Genomic DNA, 15,231 nt, shown 5'->3' on the forward strand with positions numbered 1-15,231 from the left:
GCAATTTCCTTCACTGGCCACTCTTGACATAGAATTGCAAGACAATCTTTTTGTATATACAGCCACTCCCCGACTTATGTAAGGGTTGCATTCCACGGAACTCTATGTAAGTCGGAATTTCCCTAAATGCTTATGCAGCACTCGCAAATTTGATTGAAACAAAAAAGAAATGTTCGATAAACATGTAAATAGAATTATTTATTAAATTTTTTTTATCTCATGCACAGGAAAAATTACAAAAGTGTACAAAATTACAAAAATTTCAAAATTATAAAATTACAAAAAGAGAGAGGAATAGGCATAATGTCAGCAAGTTTTATCTTTCAAGCATTGTTTCCAGATTAACTCTCCAGCTGCTGAGCACCGCTGCAGAAGTTGAGGGCTGTGGAGATTTAGAAGGGGTTTTTTCCCAACACATCGCAAAATTTTCTGCAGCTGCAGAATCGGCACTGGCAACTTCACCACATACTTTAATGTTTTGGAACCAGTGCGATGCTTGAATCTATTAAACCACCCGTTGCTTGCCACGAACTTGGTTTGGGGTTCATCATACTTATCCTTAATATCCCTATAAATACTTGTTGCTTTTTCTTGAACGGCTACTGGACTCAGGGGCCTTGCTTCTGAATCTGATTTTCCATCCATATTATTAATAGCTTTTCCATCTTCGACATAGCACCTGAATGCTGTTTTGTGATCACTGTTGATCTTAATGCATCGATCCTATAACATGTTCTTTTATATGCGCAGTCCCTTAAAATAGTATTCACTGCTGAAGCAACAACACCTAATTCCCTGCAATAGATGACAAACTTTGTCCTGCTTCTTACTTAAATCATTCTCATATTCATTTCTAAATAAATTTTGTTTCATTTCTTACCACTGCCAGCACTTGCACTTTCTGTTTGTCCCTTTCCCTTCACCATTGTAATAAGTAAATAGGAATAAAGAGAAGATTCTGAAATTTATTTATGTTTTTTATATGACTGAAGATTTCAGTGAAGGGGAACTGATTTCACCATAATACAGTAACATAAAAACCCACAGAATTCCAGTTATTGGTATTATCACAAATAAAATAAGATCAAGTTTACTACTCATTTTTAATAGATTGCGCTAAAAGGAAAGCCCAATAAACTGGTAAGTGCAAATTGTTTTTATTGTTTTATGGTAGTGACCTCCAGAAATGTGTTTTAGAAAAATATCACAAAGGCTTTCAAAACTGATTCTTATAACAGAAGGTATGATAACAATGAAAGTGTAGTGCAATTTCCATTATAAAAATGACCTTTTAGAGAGATAAATAGTTTAATTATATAGTGAAAATTTCAACTTCCGAGGTCTTGGAACGAATTACCAAAAAGGTAAAAAAAAAAAAAAAAGTGTTACTGGGTTCACATTATGATATTTTTATGATACCTCCATTTATTCCTACGGGATGAAAATAACTTTCCACGATTTTTTAAAGTTTGCATCGGCTGGCAAAAACTTACATAAAATCAAATTTCTGTAAGTCAAGTACTACGTTAGCAGGTGAGTGGCTGTATTTAGCATTTGAAGAATTTGTATAATGATATGCAATTTTGGTTCAGCGACCTGCTAGAGATGACTATTCCAGATTGGGTGGTTGCTCCATTTGAGGTAAATTTGTTGATGTTGTTGATGTTGACATCGTATTACAAGAATGTCTCATTGAACTGCAAAGTGATATAACAGCCCAAACTAGATTCAAAAACGACAAACAACATTTCTGGATAAGCAATGAAATTGCAAATAACTTTCCATAGCTTTGGGAGACAGCAAAATAGTTTTTTTATTTGATTTCCCACTTCATATCTCGTTAAATCAGGATTTAGTTGAGTTCTTCATCTGCTATCAAAAGCTCGTAACTGTCTTGATACTGTGAAGAGAGGTGATCTTTGATTATCTCTAACAACACTGCAACCAGATATACAAAACCTTGCTTGTTCTCATCAGCTGCAAGAATCTCACTAAACTAAGGGACAATAATATTATTGTAAATAAATAAAATATTATATGAGTAAAAATTCTATTATAAATGAAAATTGTAGTTAATAGTCCCCTTTTATTATTAATATTCCTTATATTATAAACATTATATTCATTATAATTAAACAATACAAGAGGTGGGGCTACAGAGGTGAATGAAACTCAGAAGTGGACCATGAGCAAAAAAGATTGAGAACCACTGCTCTAGACTATCAGCAACACAAGTTAGGAGTTTAAAACAATTTTTTATTTGAAAAGAAATAATCAATTAGTTTTTAATAAATTATTTAAAAAATAATTTTATTATTATATACTGCTTTATAAACAGAGAGGGCATCATCACTGGGCTGCATTATATGCATTGCATTGAAAATTATAACCTGCAGAATAAAGTTTTTTTTTAATGGCTAACTGAAAAATTATGCAAACTATACTTGGGTGTTTATCTTGGCTGTAACTGGTAAAGAAAAAATTTCTTCTGAATTTTTTACTGCTTTTTAGAGGGGGAGGGGAAAGAAAGAAAGAAAAAGAAAAACAGTGTTTAGCAAAAAGATGGAGAAACTCTATAGTACCAACTCTAGTATGGTATTATAGAGTTATAAGAAGGAAAATTGAATCAAAAACACGGATTGCCAATTGTAAACTGAGAGTTGGCAGCTATGCAGTACCTTTCAACTATCTGTTGAAACAATACTCTTACAAATTTGTAACCTATTGATATGTTTTATTTTTGTGTAATTAATTTTTAAATTCTGCTTTTGTTATGATCAAGCTGGCCATCAAAATATCAACTAGCAAATGGTCATAAATTATATTCTTTTCCTTGAAGTTACACACTACCTACAGAAATTATCTCAATTAACTATACTGGGCATGTTTCAAACGTGCAATGTCCTACTGATGAATGCAAAATTCATAGAAAAGAAATGACTAGCATTAAACAGATCTTAGCTTGACAGCTGAAGGACTTCAACCTTAGTACACCACATTCTAATCCTGTTGGCTCATCAGCACAAGTCGATATATCGTCAAATTCTAGTAATATATCAACAATAACAGAACTATCATCAATAAATTCCCCTCCAAATCAGTACACATCACAAATGATCCATCCTAACTTGTTTCAGTTTCCTATAGCATATTCAAAATTATGTAGAAAAGGGATGCTACAAGTTTTAACTACCTACACATTCTTATCAAGGACATTTAGATAATAGTGACAATTTACTACCACCGGAAAAATGTTATTTGGTTTTCAGGAGCATTAGCAACTAAGGCCATATTGCTCCGGGGATATGCAGTGGTCATTCCCTGACCTTTCTGCATCCTCCGTATTTGGTGGTCAAAGGTTCGAACCCCGGTCTAATCAAGAAGCGTGTGCTATGCACTGCTGCTCCTGGCTACGGAGGCACCGGAAAAATTATGTAAGGAAGCGAAGCTTATGTAAAATCATCACTACCATGACAATTACTATATTTCTTTATCAGCTGAGTATGCCTATGAAAGCCAAGTTGGGCTCTTGGCAATCTTCACCACATACACTTATGTGATCCATAATAATAAACTGACTCAATAGCTCTGTGTAAAATACACACATACCTACTTGTCAAACTAGTAATACCTTATTTATTTCTAGTCTGACGATCCTACATAAATGTTTTCTTCCTCCCTGCACAATGAAATTATTTGCTACTGACCATGTGTCAGTAGCAAATATGCCATATTTACAGAACTAATACTAATAGTTATGCAGAGGTTTGCCAGTGGATGGCTGATTGCTGTCATAAACTTTTATCTGTTGTTTTGGAGAAGTGGACAGCTCAAATAAATTCAAGGAAGAACTAGACAAACTATTAGATGGGATTGATAAGTGAGACAGGAAGTTTTGTTTTTTTTTCTGGCTGATGCTGTATAAGCTTGGTTTCTTACATCATTTGCCACTACTATCATAAATACTAAACTGTTAAATCCATAATCATGCTATGCTGAATGAAGCCTTCCTTATCAGGCTATGCTGAATGAAGACTCCCTAATACCATATGTCATATGTACTAACAATCATAGCATAACAGAAATTACGCATGAATATCCCAAGTTGATTAACAGACTCTCAATGGAAATCAAACTATTACCTTGAAATTGTAATATGAAATGAGCTACTATTGAAAATACTTATCCGATGAAACACTGAAATCACTTTACATAAAGTGGTAATCAAAGAAACTTTGTAAGTAAACCTAAGGCAACTAATCTACTTTATCAAACCCCATTGAATACTAGGTTATGCAGTACTTGGATGCCTGAGACTCATATACAATATGAAGTTTGGTACTTTGTTATCAATATGCTTTGCTGTCTTAGTGGACCAGTATGGATGGGATGGCGAGAAAAGTACTGCAAGAATATTTTTAAATCATAACTAATCACTGCTCAGAGAACCTAATTTTGTTGTTTTCACACTCTCCAAAGAGAATAGGAGAAAAACTAAGCAGTGTTACAGCTAACAAATTTTGTCTTCATTTTACTCAAGGGCAATATCAGATTAGAGTACTTTGCCTTCAGATACAATGAACATCAATATATAAACAGCTTCTTGTAGATTTTGGCAAGCTTTGGGCATAATTACAAGTTTAGTATAATCATAATTTTATAAGTTTCATATAGATGATAGTAATTTTCTTCTTACATGTATTATTTCTTGATCAACTTGTGATATGCAACTCATTCTTTCCTTTGAAAACCTTTTCGTCACATGGATGACCATATTAGCACTACTTGGACTCCTTCCCACATTAACATTCATTAGCTTGACATTTTTTGGACAGTCAATTCCACCTTTTCCCTTCTTTTTATACAGTAAGCTATTTATAGTACAAGAATTTCTTAATTAATAATTGGCAGTTTTAGGCGAGTTGGAAAACTGACAGCCTGGGGACTAACAGATAAACAGTAGCTGCAGGCAAAGGTGAAAGTGATTTTTGCACTGCTTCTATTAGAACATGCAGCAGCCTGGAAAGCAAGGTGTTAGGGATTTCACGACTTTCTGGGAGTCTTCATGGAACAAGCAAACGCACGTACTGTGTTAAGGTTACTAAATTTAAAAATAGTTGCAGAAATATATTTGTATGTACACTAATGCTAGGAGCATAGTAAATAAATTTGTTGAATTTGAAGTAACTGATCAAATCATCAAATGCAAACATTGTGGGGATATCAGAGAGATGGTACTCAGATATAAGGAATTCAGAATTTGAATATAGGGACTACAATGTGTACAGAAAGGAGAGGAGAGGGAGCTGTTGTTTGTTGTTGTTTATTTGGTTTTCAGGAGCATTAGCAACTAAGGCCATATTGCTCCGGGATATGCGATGGTCATATCCTGACCTTTCCGCATCCTCCGTATTTGGTGGTGACGGGCTCGAACCCCGGTCTAATCAAGAAGCGTGTGCTACGCACTGCTGCTCCTTCCCACCTGGCTACGGAGGCGCCAGGAGAGGGAGCATTATGCTCTTAGTTAAGAAGCATAAAATGTAAGGCAGTGCATTTAGTGGACATAGGTGGCCAGTTCAATGTTGTCAATTTGGTGTGACATAAGTACTGGAAAAATAAAAGTGACAGTTATTTTATTTTATTTTTTTAATTGTATGATGTGATCAATACACGAATGAACCAGTTTTTTCCTGCTTCCTTCGTGTATTGTGGCCGTGAGATCCAACTGGATAGTGCGGCACCATCGTGATATTCAAGCCCGAGGCGGGATTCGAACTTGCAACCTTTGGGTTGCCAGGCAGGCACTTGACTCACCCAGTTATCCCGGTCAGCAAAGTGACAGTATGGGTATGTTATAGGCCTAATGATTGTGATGATTAAAATGAACTATACAGACAAACAGATTAGGACAGTACATCAGAATGTTGTATAATGGAGAGATTTTAACTTGCAAGTATTGATAGGAAATTGTGGGGTAATCACTCACACTGATAGCAAGACTTTTGCAGATTTATTGGATGACAGTTTCCTACATCAGCAATTTAGAGGACAAGAGAAAGTAATACTCCTGACCCTTCAATGCAGTAAGATTTTGCAGATAAAAGATCCATCAGGTGGCAGTGATCACAATGCACTGATGTGGGATTTATTTAAATATGTAAATACTGTCAAAGGCAAGGGAAAGAACTTTTCCTTCTATAAAGGAGACAGCTAGTCTCAAACAATTCTTAAATTCTATGCAGTGGGACCAATTGATGAATACCAAGGCCAAATTCTAAACGGGAAGCATCCACATATGTTATCATAGAAGCTACTAGGCTTTTTTATACCAACTAAGACATACAGTTCAAGGCATAGACTTAAATGGATATCAAATGAAACAATGAGAATCACAGCAGTGAAAAAAAATGCAGGAGACGTATATAAATTATCAGGTAATACAGATGTCAAGTAACAATCGAGTAACAAAGGAAGTTAGGCAAGCTAAGGCAGATTATGAGAATTCTCTGGCAAAGAATGCAAAGAAAAGCAGCAAAGGCTTCTTTACTTATGTAAACAGTAGAAGGAAGGGGCTGAATCACTTTGGTCCACTAGACATGAATGGATTAACTTTTGATGATCCTGATCAATGTGCAGACAAACTTTATGCAATTTTTTTTTATTCTATAAAAAATTACCGATCTCAGTGCTAACCATATTTTTCCAAAGTCTGAAATATCAAATTTCTAAGTACTCTGTCATATGCTTTTTCAAGATCAACAAATCCTAAATACAAGTTTTTAGGTGTGTTTGCTTATACATAAGCATTTATTCCTCACCATATCCATCCATCCATCCACCCACATGTAATAACTCTACTCCCAATGGATGGATTTTCATGAAAAATTTTATATTTGGAAATTTTTATTAAGATTTGTCAGCTATTCCAAATTTCATTAAAATCGGAAAAATAGGAATTAGAAATTTAATCCGGATATCTTTTCACACATATCACATAAGCCATCCACATACCCTATATTATAATTGAAGCATGAATATTATGTTCTGCCATGCACTGATTGGAGGAATTAATAGGCAATATAGTGAATGTGCAGATTTCTCATTTCCCCATTATCAGTTTACCACACCCACATCCACACACAGGGTGTCTCAAAAATACATGGCATAACTTCAGAAATGAGTTCCTCACATGTAGACAAAAATATTTTATATCAACATAGTTCCCGAGTTATTAACCGGAATGTCTTATCTCTCGCAGGTGATTTCCTTCATCACAAGGTACTGACAAAATCTGGTGGTTTTCCATTCCGACCATGTACTCAAATCAGGAGCAAGTGGATATGCACTTTATGTACGGTTTGGTGGACGGCAATGCTCTGGAGGCTCGTTGTTTGTACCGCGAAAGGTTCCCAGAACATGTCTAGACAGGAAAACGTTTGACGTTATCCATTGCCGCCTTCGTGAACATGGGACCTTTACACCTCATGCTACTGACAGAGGACAACCAAGATCTATGACTCCTGAAGTAGAGGAGGAGATTTTGGATGTTGTGCGTGCCACTCCTGGAATCAGCACACGCAGAATAGCAATGCAACTGGCTGTTCAACGTTCGACTATTTGGAGAGTGTTGCAAGAACACCTTACCATCTGCAACAGGTACAGGCCTTGTCACCAGCAGATTACCCTGCGCAAGTAATGTTCTGCCAGTGGTTCTTGCAGCAGTGTGGTATAACTCACTTTCCTGCCTTAGTGATATTCACAGATGAAGCACAGTTCACACAAGACAGAACCCAAAACTTTCACAATTAGCACATATGGGCTGAGGAAAACCCACATGCAATTTTTCCATCACATCACCAACAGCGGTTCAGCCTCAACATCTGGGCGGGTGTTTTTGGTGATCAGTTATTTTGGCCCCCATGTACTTCCAAACAAACTCACAGGGCAGGTGTACAGAAACTTTCTGGAAAACAACATGCCTGATTTCTTGGACAACACGCCACTGATCATTCGTCAACAAGCACCCTTCATGCACGATGGCGCTCCTGCACATTTCAGCCACCTAGCCCGCAATTACCTGAATCAAAGGTTTCCTGGTTGGTGGATAGGTAGAGGTGGACCAACTGCCTGGCCTCCATGCTCACCTGAATTAAACCCACTAGATTTCTTTTTGTGGGGCCATTTAAAGTCATTGGTGTATTCGACTCCTGTAGCTGATGTGGAAACTCTCCGCAATCAAATTGTGGCAGGTTGTGAGACAATACGAAACATGCAAGGAATTTGGCACGTCTTTGTGAGTCCATGAGACGTCGATGTGAGGCCTGTATTCAGGCAGAAGGTGGACATTTTGAACAATTAGTATAAGGTGATGTGAACAGTTAAGTGTCATAGACAGACCTTCAAAACTCGGAAACCAAACATTTCCAGAACTATGTTGATATAAAATATTTTTATTGTCTACATATGAGGAACTCATTCCTGAAGTTATGCTGTGTATTTTTGAGACACCCTGTGTGTGCATGTATGTATGTATATATATATATATATAAACATGAATTATTACTATTTGCTTATTAATTTTAATTTAATCATAGAAGACATGTTAAATATGTGTTATAATTCAACTGTAATTAAAATCCAGAAAGAAATTGGAGTGAATATTATGTTGTGAGGTATGTGAAAACATTAATTAATAATTAATTGGTAAAAAGCTGATTGGTTATTTACTCTACACCTTCTATTAATCACAGATAAAGAAAAAAATTCAATTAATTTAAGAGATAAAAACTCAACATAGTTGAAATGATTTTCATTAAATGATTATAATGTTCACTGAAAAGGCAGTGGAATATTTCTAGGCTATAAAGATTCTGCTTTGAACAGGTGGCAATAGTTTATCTTCTGCAACTGTATTCTTTCCATAAGTGCATGTGTGTATGTACAGATAATAAGGTTACCTATAATTATCATTACAGAACAACTTAGGGAAACTGATTTTACCAGTGGATGATATTAGTAATAGTTCTTAAAGCTTTTAAATCTAAAGTAAAATCTGGGTTTTGAAATTACATATATTAAGAAGCTAAATTACCTTCCAGGAATTTTTGCTCTTTTCTGCATTTTAGAGAGAATTCTGATCTTTCATTAATTATAAGAGAAAAATATCAGTCCTATCTAACATACTGCAAGTGATGAGCATATGGGGGGGGGGGGGTTAACAGTTTGCCTTTCAACATGTCTATATAAATATTTTTCTAATTTGATACTAATTTTCAAAATAATCAGTTAAAAATACTCATATATAAAATATTTATAATAAAAAAATTAGAAGTTATGAAAATGTTTAAAAATATATAAATATATCTATAAAGGCACTATGGTATAAAGTTACATTTTTTAGTAACTTGGTGGAGCAACTACATCAGATGGTAATCCACTGTAGTTAGGGATGGTAGTTGGATCACTATCACCTATTTGCGCAAGCTTTACAGCAGAAAAAAGTGAAGAATCAGTAGCTTCAGGAATTAGTCCAGCTGAGGAAACATTCAATACAGTAAGAAGTGGCAACGGTGGAACTGCTGCTTGATAAGAATTCTCCGTATTTGCAGACACATTATTTTTGTTTGTAACACTGGAAGCCTGAGATATGTCATTTGTAGAAATATTACTATCATATACTAAAACTGAAAGCGAAGAATCTTGCACATCTTGATAACCAACAGAAGGAGAAACACATCTTTCAGTATCTATGGTGCCTGTACTAGCAAGTGGAGGGGATCTATAGAAAACAAATCAACTTTACATTTAGAAACAGCAGAGGAAAGACATTGCAACAATACACAAATTGGCATTAAAGGATAAACTAAAAGTTAAAAAAAATTACCACTTTTAATAGCAGTGAAATCTGATAGTGATAGAAAATAAATAAAAATTGCATACATATTCACTTCTGATATGACATGGGAGCCAAAAGTTTCTAGACTGACTGTGTGGTGCACTAACCACATGTAGCATAGCAATACAACTATGCCATTAGGTACAACTGAACTACTTCAATGAGAGTGATGAGTTGAGAGTGATGAGAGTGTGGTGAGTTTTTTACCAATAGGATGTTGTGCTTTTGTGCAATTAGTGTTAAACTGTATTTTCATTGAGCATGTCTGATTTTTGTAGACAAATAAGATGGTAGATGTTAACAAACTGCAATTTTCATCAAACTTTGCATAAACTTGAGAAAATGGCTTTGGAGACTTAGATAATGCTTAAACAAGCATTTGGTGATGATCCTATAGATTGAACACTAACTTTTCAATGGTATTTGTGTTTCTAAGGTGGCCACTGTCATGATGAAAATGCTAAAAAGTGCATAGTTATTCATGAGGACAGACTGTGTTCAATTAATGATATTTGTGACATTTTAGGCCTATTGTACTGTACATGCCAGTGCATTTCAACTGAAAATTTATACAAAGCAGATTGCAGCAAAATTAGCGCCCCATTTTCTGAGTATGAATTAAAACAGAAGGAACTTTCTGTGTAGGACCTGCAAGCACAGGCCGTAAAGAGTAGAAATTCCCTTTCAAAGGTTGTAACAGGTGCTGAAAGTTGGGTTATGACCCAGAAACAATGTAGCAATCCTCCAAGTGGAATATTCCATCATTTCCATAGCAAAAACAAAGCATGCTAATTTTTTTCAACAATCGGGGAACTGTTCATTAGGAATTCCTTCTGTCAGGCCAAACTGTAAATCCCCAGTTCTACATTGGAGCCCTAAGGCCTTTGAGAGAGGATGTCAGAAAAAATGCCCAGACAAATGGTGCACTCAGGATTGGCTTCTGCATCATGACAATGTGTCTGCCACAAGGCTTTGTTGGTTCAGCAGTTTTTCGCAAGAACAAAATGGTGATGGTCCCACATTATCATTATTTTCCTGACATGGCCTTCTGTGACTATTTCCTGTTCCACAAAATGAAAATCCAATTAAAAGAATGAATATTCAAAAGACAGGCAGAGATTTCAGCCGAATTTTAGAAAGTGTTGGGCAGCATCACAAAAACGGGAGTTCCAGAGATGCTTCAAACAGTGGGAGAAGCACTGGGATTGATGTATAAACTGTGGAGGGGACTATTTTGAAGGGCACAATGCCAACATGCAACTAACATAAATCTAAATTAGTTTTATTACCCCAGTCTGAAAACTTTTGTCTCAAACCTTGTATGTATCTACAAAAGGCATATAACTGACAAAAACATATTGCTATGGAGGAATGATATATTTATTTATGAATTGTCACAAAATGAATGAGACTGATTTCATAAAAAAATTTATTGTAAAATTTTCTACAATTGAAGGTCTCCTTCAAAGCTGCATCCTTGGCAAGCTACACATTGCCTCCAAGTGCTCCTTCCACCTGGGAAGTCTGTTTGATTGTTATTTGGTTTTTAGGAGCATTAGCAACTAAGGCTCCGGAGATATGCAGTGATCATTCCCTGACCTTTCCGCATCCTCCGCATTTGGTGGTCATGGGCTCGAACCCCGGTCTAATCAAGAAGCGTGTGTTACGCACTGCTGCTCCTGCCCACCTGAGAAGTAGTGCTGGAAGTATTCTTCTTTGAGGTACTTCAGGATATCGGTTATAGTTCTCTGGATATTGTTAAAAAAATGCTGTCCTTTCAGGTGATTCTTGATCTTTAGAAAAGGAAAAAAAAGTTACACAACAGATCAAGGGAATATCAAGGGAATATGGATCAAGGATAGGTGGAACAGGAGCAGGGTATGTCTGCCAGGTGCAAAGGTTGATGATGTTGTAGAGCAGATATCATCTTTTAAGGGTACAAAACGTGAGTTGTACACGTTGGCACTAATGATATTAAGAGTAGGAGACCGGCAGAATTACTTAACAAGTACAGGACACTGTTGAAAAAAAAAGCCGTGAATTAGGGTTGAATTTGAAAGTGTCTGCAATTCTGCCCAGACACGATAGGAGGGAGTATATGATAAGAGCCTTGTCGATCAATTCGGCCCTGGAAAGATTGTGTAAGGCTCAAGGGGTAGAATTTTTTTCAGCCTGGTCTGTACTTAACAGAAGGGACTGATTCTACCAGAATGAGATACACTTAAATAGAAAGGGTGCAAGAATATTTGCAGATGCTATCGAGGCAGTGTTAAGTGGGTCGGAAAACTGCTTGCTTGGGGGGGGGGAAAGGACTAACAGAAAGTGATTCTTGCACTGCTTCTAGGGGATGAGCTGAAGCCTGGAAAACAAGATGCAGGATATTTCAGAGACTGCTGTGAGTCATTGTGGTACAAGTAAACACATGGGTTGTGTTAGGGTAGCTAAGAAAAATAACAAGTGCATGTATACTTGTGTGTACACCAATGCTAGGAGTTTGGTAAATAAATTTGATGAATTTGAGGTATTGCTCAAAGCATCAAAGGCAGATATTGTTGGGATATCAGAGATGTGGTGTCACAGAGATATAAGGAATGCAGAACAGGAATTTGGGGAGTACAACGTCTGCAGAAAGGATAGAAAGGGAGGAGGGGTTATGCTATTAGTTAAGAAACACATAAAATCAAAGGAAGTGAAGCTAGCTGACATCACTGGACAGTGCAGTATCGAGTCAGTTTGGTGTGACATAAGCACTGGGAGATCAAAATTGAGAGTAGGAGTGTGCTATAGGCCTAATGACTCTGATGAACATAATAAGAAACTGTACAGGGAAATAGAGTGGGCCAGTAAATCAGAGAGTCTTATAATGGAGGATTTTAATTTCCCAGATATTGACTGGAATTTGTGGGTTGGTCACTCACACAACAGCGAGGCTTTTGTGGATTTATTGGATGATTGTTTTCTACATCAGCATGTTCGGGAGGCATACTTTTGATTTGATTATCAGTAGTGATTCTTCATGCATTAAGAATCTGCAGATAGAGGAACCACTAGGTGGCAGTGATCACAGTGTGCTGAAGTGGGATTTACTCTAAGAGGTAACTACCATCAGGGGTAAAGGGAAGGGTTATTGCTTTCGTAAAGGCGACTACGACGGTCTCAGACAGTATTTAAATTCTATACAGTGGGACCAATTGATGATGTTACCAACAGCAAATTCAAAATGGGACGCCTTCAAAGAACTTATCTTGGAAGCTACTAGGCTTTACATACCAACTAAGAAATACTGTTCAAGGTTTAGGCCTAAATGGATGTCAGATGAACTAATGAGGCATGATAAACAAAAATTAACGTGACACAGAAGCCTATGAGATATAAGTTGATCTGTAACCAAGTTACAAAGGAGGTTACGTAGGCGAAGGCAGATTACGAGAAATCTTTGGCAAAGCATGTAGAGAAAAACAGTAAAGAGTTCTTTTCTTATGTAAACTCTAGAAGGAAGGGGATGAATCAGATTGGTCCACTTGATATCGATGGTTCAACTGCTGATGATCCTGCTCAGGTAGCTAACAAACTAAATGAATATTTTGCATCGACATTCACACAGGAGGAGTTATTCAGCGAGGGGAATGCCAGAGGTGTATTCAACTCTGGCAGTAAGCTAGAGAATCTTGTAATAACTGAGAGTGAAGTGGAGGAGAAATTGTTGAAGATAAACACAAGAAAGGCACCTGGGGTGGATGGGATCTATCCAGTTATATTAAAGGAGGCAGCAAAGGAAGTAAGCAAACCCTTAGCCATAATTATGATAGCTTCCTTGGACTCAGGGGAGGTACCCATAGACTGGAGATGTGCAAATTTCACCCCAATTCACAAAGGAAGATCAAAGGCTGACAACCTGTGAGTTTAGTTTCTGTTCCAGGAAAATTAATGGAGGCACTGGTTAAGGAACCACTGCAGGATCATCTGGACAAGACTTCAGTTATAGCTCGGACACAGCATGGTTTTGTTAAGGAGAAGTCTTGCCTGACCAATTTGATTGGATACTATGATGCAGTCACAAAAGAACTGGATGCAAGTAATAACTTTGATATTATATACTTGGATCTTAGAAAGGCTTTTGATACTTTTGCACATGGAAGACTGCTGCACAAATTGGAGCAGTGTGGCATTGGAGGCAAATTGCTGCTATGGATAAAAGGGTGGTTGAGGGGGAGAAGACAGAGAGTGGTAATCAACGGACACTGCTCGTCGTGGCCTAATGTTATTAGTGGAGTGCCTCAGGGTTCAGTGTTGGGTCCATTATTGTTTTCTGTATTTATAAATAATATTGATGATGGCATATCAAGCTTAATGTCCAAGTTTGCAGATGATACAAAAGTTGGCAGGGTTGTTAAGGACACTACTGACGCTATGCTGCTGCAACAGGATCTGGAAAGGTTGAGCAGATGGGCTGAGAGGTGGCAAATGAAGTTTAACATTGACAAATGTAAAGTACTGCATATGGGGAAACAGCAACCCCAGAGCAATGTATCAACTCTGTGGTACTACACTGACAGTGGTAGAGAATGAGAAGGACCTGGGGTAATTGTGCAGGCAGATATGAAGTTCTCTGAGCAGTGCAGATGGGCTGAAAGAGTAGCTCATGGTGTCTTGTCAATGATATACAGGAATTTTTCTAGCAGGGATAAGGAGGTGATTATTTCCTTGTATAAGGCAATGGTCAGCCCACACCTTGAGTACTGTATACAGGTCTGGAGGCCTCATTTCAAGAAGGATGTAGAGCTGCTGGAACGAGTACAGAGAAGGGCAACAAGATTTGTGAACGGAACAAAGGGTTGCTCTTACGAAGAAAGGCTAAAGTTTTGCAAATTAAAGTGTCTGGAGACTAGGCACCGGCGAGGTGATCTGATATAGGTGTATAAATCCTTGAATGGTTTGAGCTTTCTCAATGCTGATGGAATTCTGCCTCTTGCTGAGAATAATCATCTGAGAGGGCATAAATTCAAATTGAGGAAAGACAGATGTAGGATAGATGTCCGGAAATTTGTCTTTAACCAGTGGGTAGTTGGTTGGTGGAACAGACTTCCATCCCTTGTTGTGGAAGTTGATAGCCTAAATAAATTAAAGGCTCAGTGGGCAGGTATTTCTAACGAATGGAGGGGTGAAGTGGAAGTTTTTTTTTTTTTTTTTTTTTCTGGCTGATGCTGTATAAGCTTGCTTTCTTGCATCACATGCCTCTACTAATGCTAATAACACTAATTCAATTATGCAGCAATAATATGTACTAGCCTATGAAGTTTACATTATATGTACTATGTATAATGTTACGTTTGTAA

The 15,231-nt window shown here is 37.0% G+C and overlaps 1 protein-coding gene across 2 annotated transcripts in view; it reads right to left on the reverse strand.

The window, feature by feature from the left end:
- Window positions 1-1,477: 1,477 nt before the first annotated feature.
- The window catches only part of LOC150080765 (uncharacterized), a 207,154-nt gene continuing 193,400 nt past the window's right edge, over window positions 1,478-15,231 (reverse strand). Inside the window, exons 15-16 of one of the 2 annotated variants that reach the window (XM_090381159.1) lie at window positions 9,392-9,778; window positions 1,478-1,996 (exon numbers count right to left, since the gene is read on the reverse strand). In XM_090381159.1, coding sequence (XP_090237285.1) covers window positions 9,397-9,778 — 382 coding nt within the window. In that variant the 3' untranslated portion in view covers window positions 1,478-1,996; window positions 9,392-9,396. Of the gene's footprint in view, window positions 1,997-9,370; window positions 9,779-15,231 lie in introns of those variants that run through there. The other variant, XM_090381158.1, reaches the window with a different exon arrangement.

Source organism: Mastigoproctus giganteus, chromosome 9 (assembly GCF_048544385.1).
Source record: "Mastigoproctus giganteus isolate SK-2022 chromosome 9, ASM4854438v1, whole genome shotgun sequence".
Classification (NCBI taxonomy): Eukaryota; Metazoa; Arthropoda; class Arachnida; order Uropygi; family Thelyphonidae; genus Mastigoproctus; species Mastigoproctus giganteus.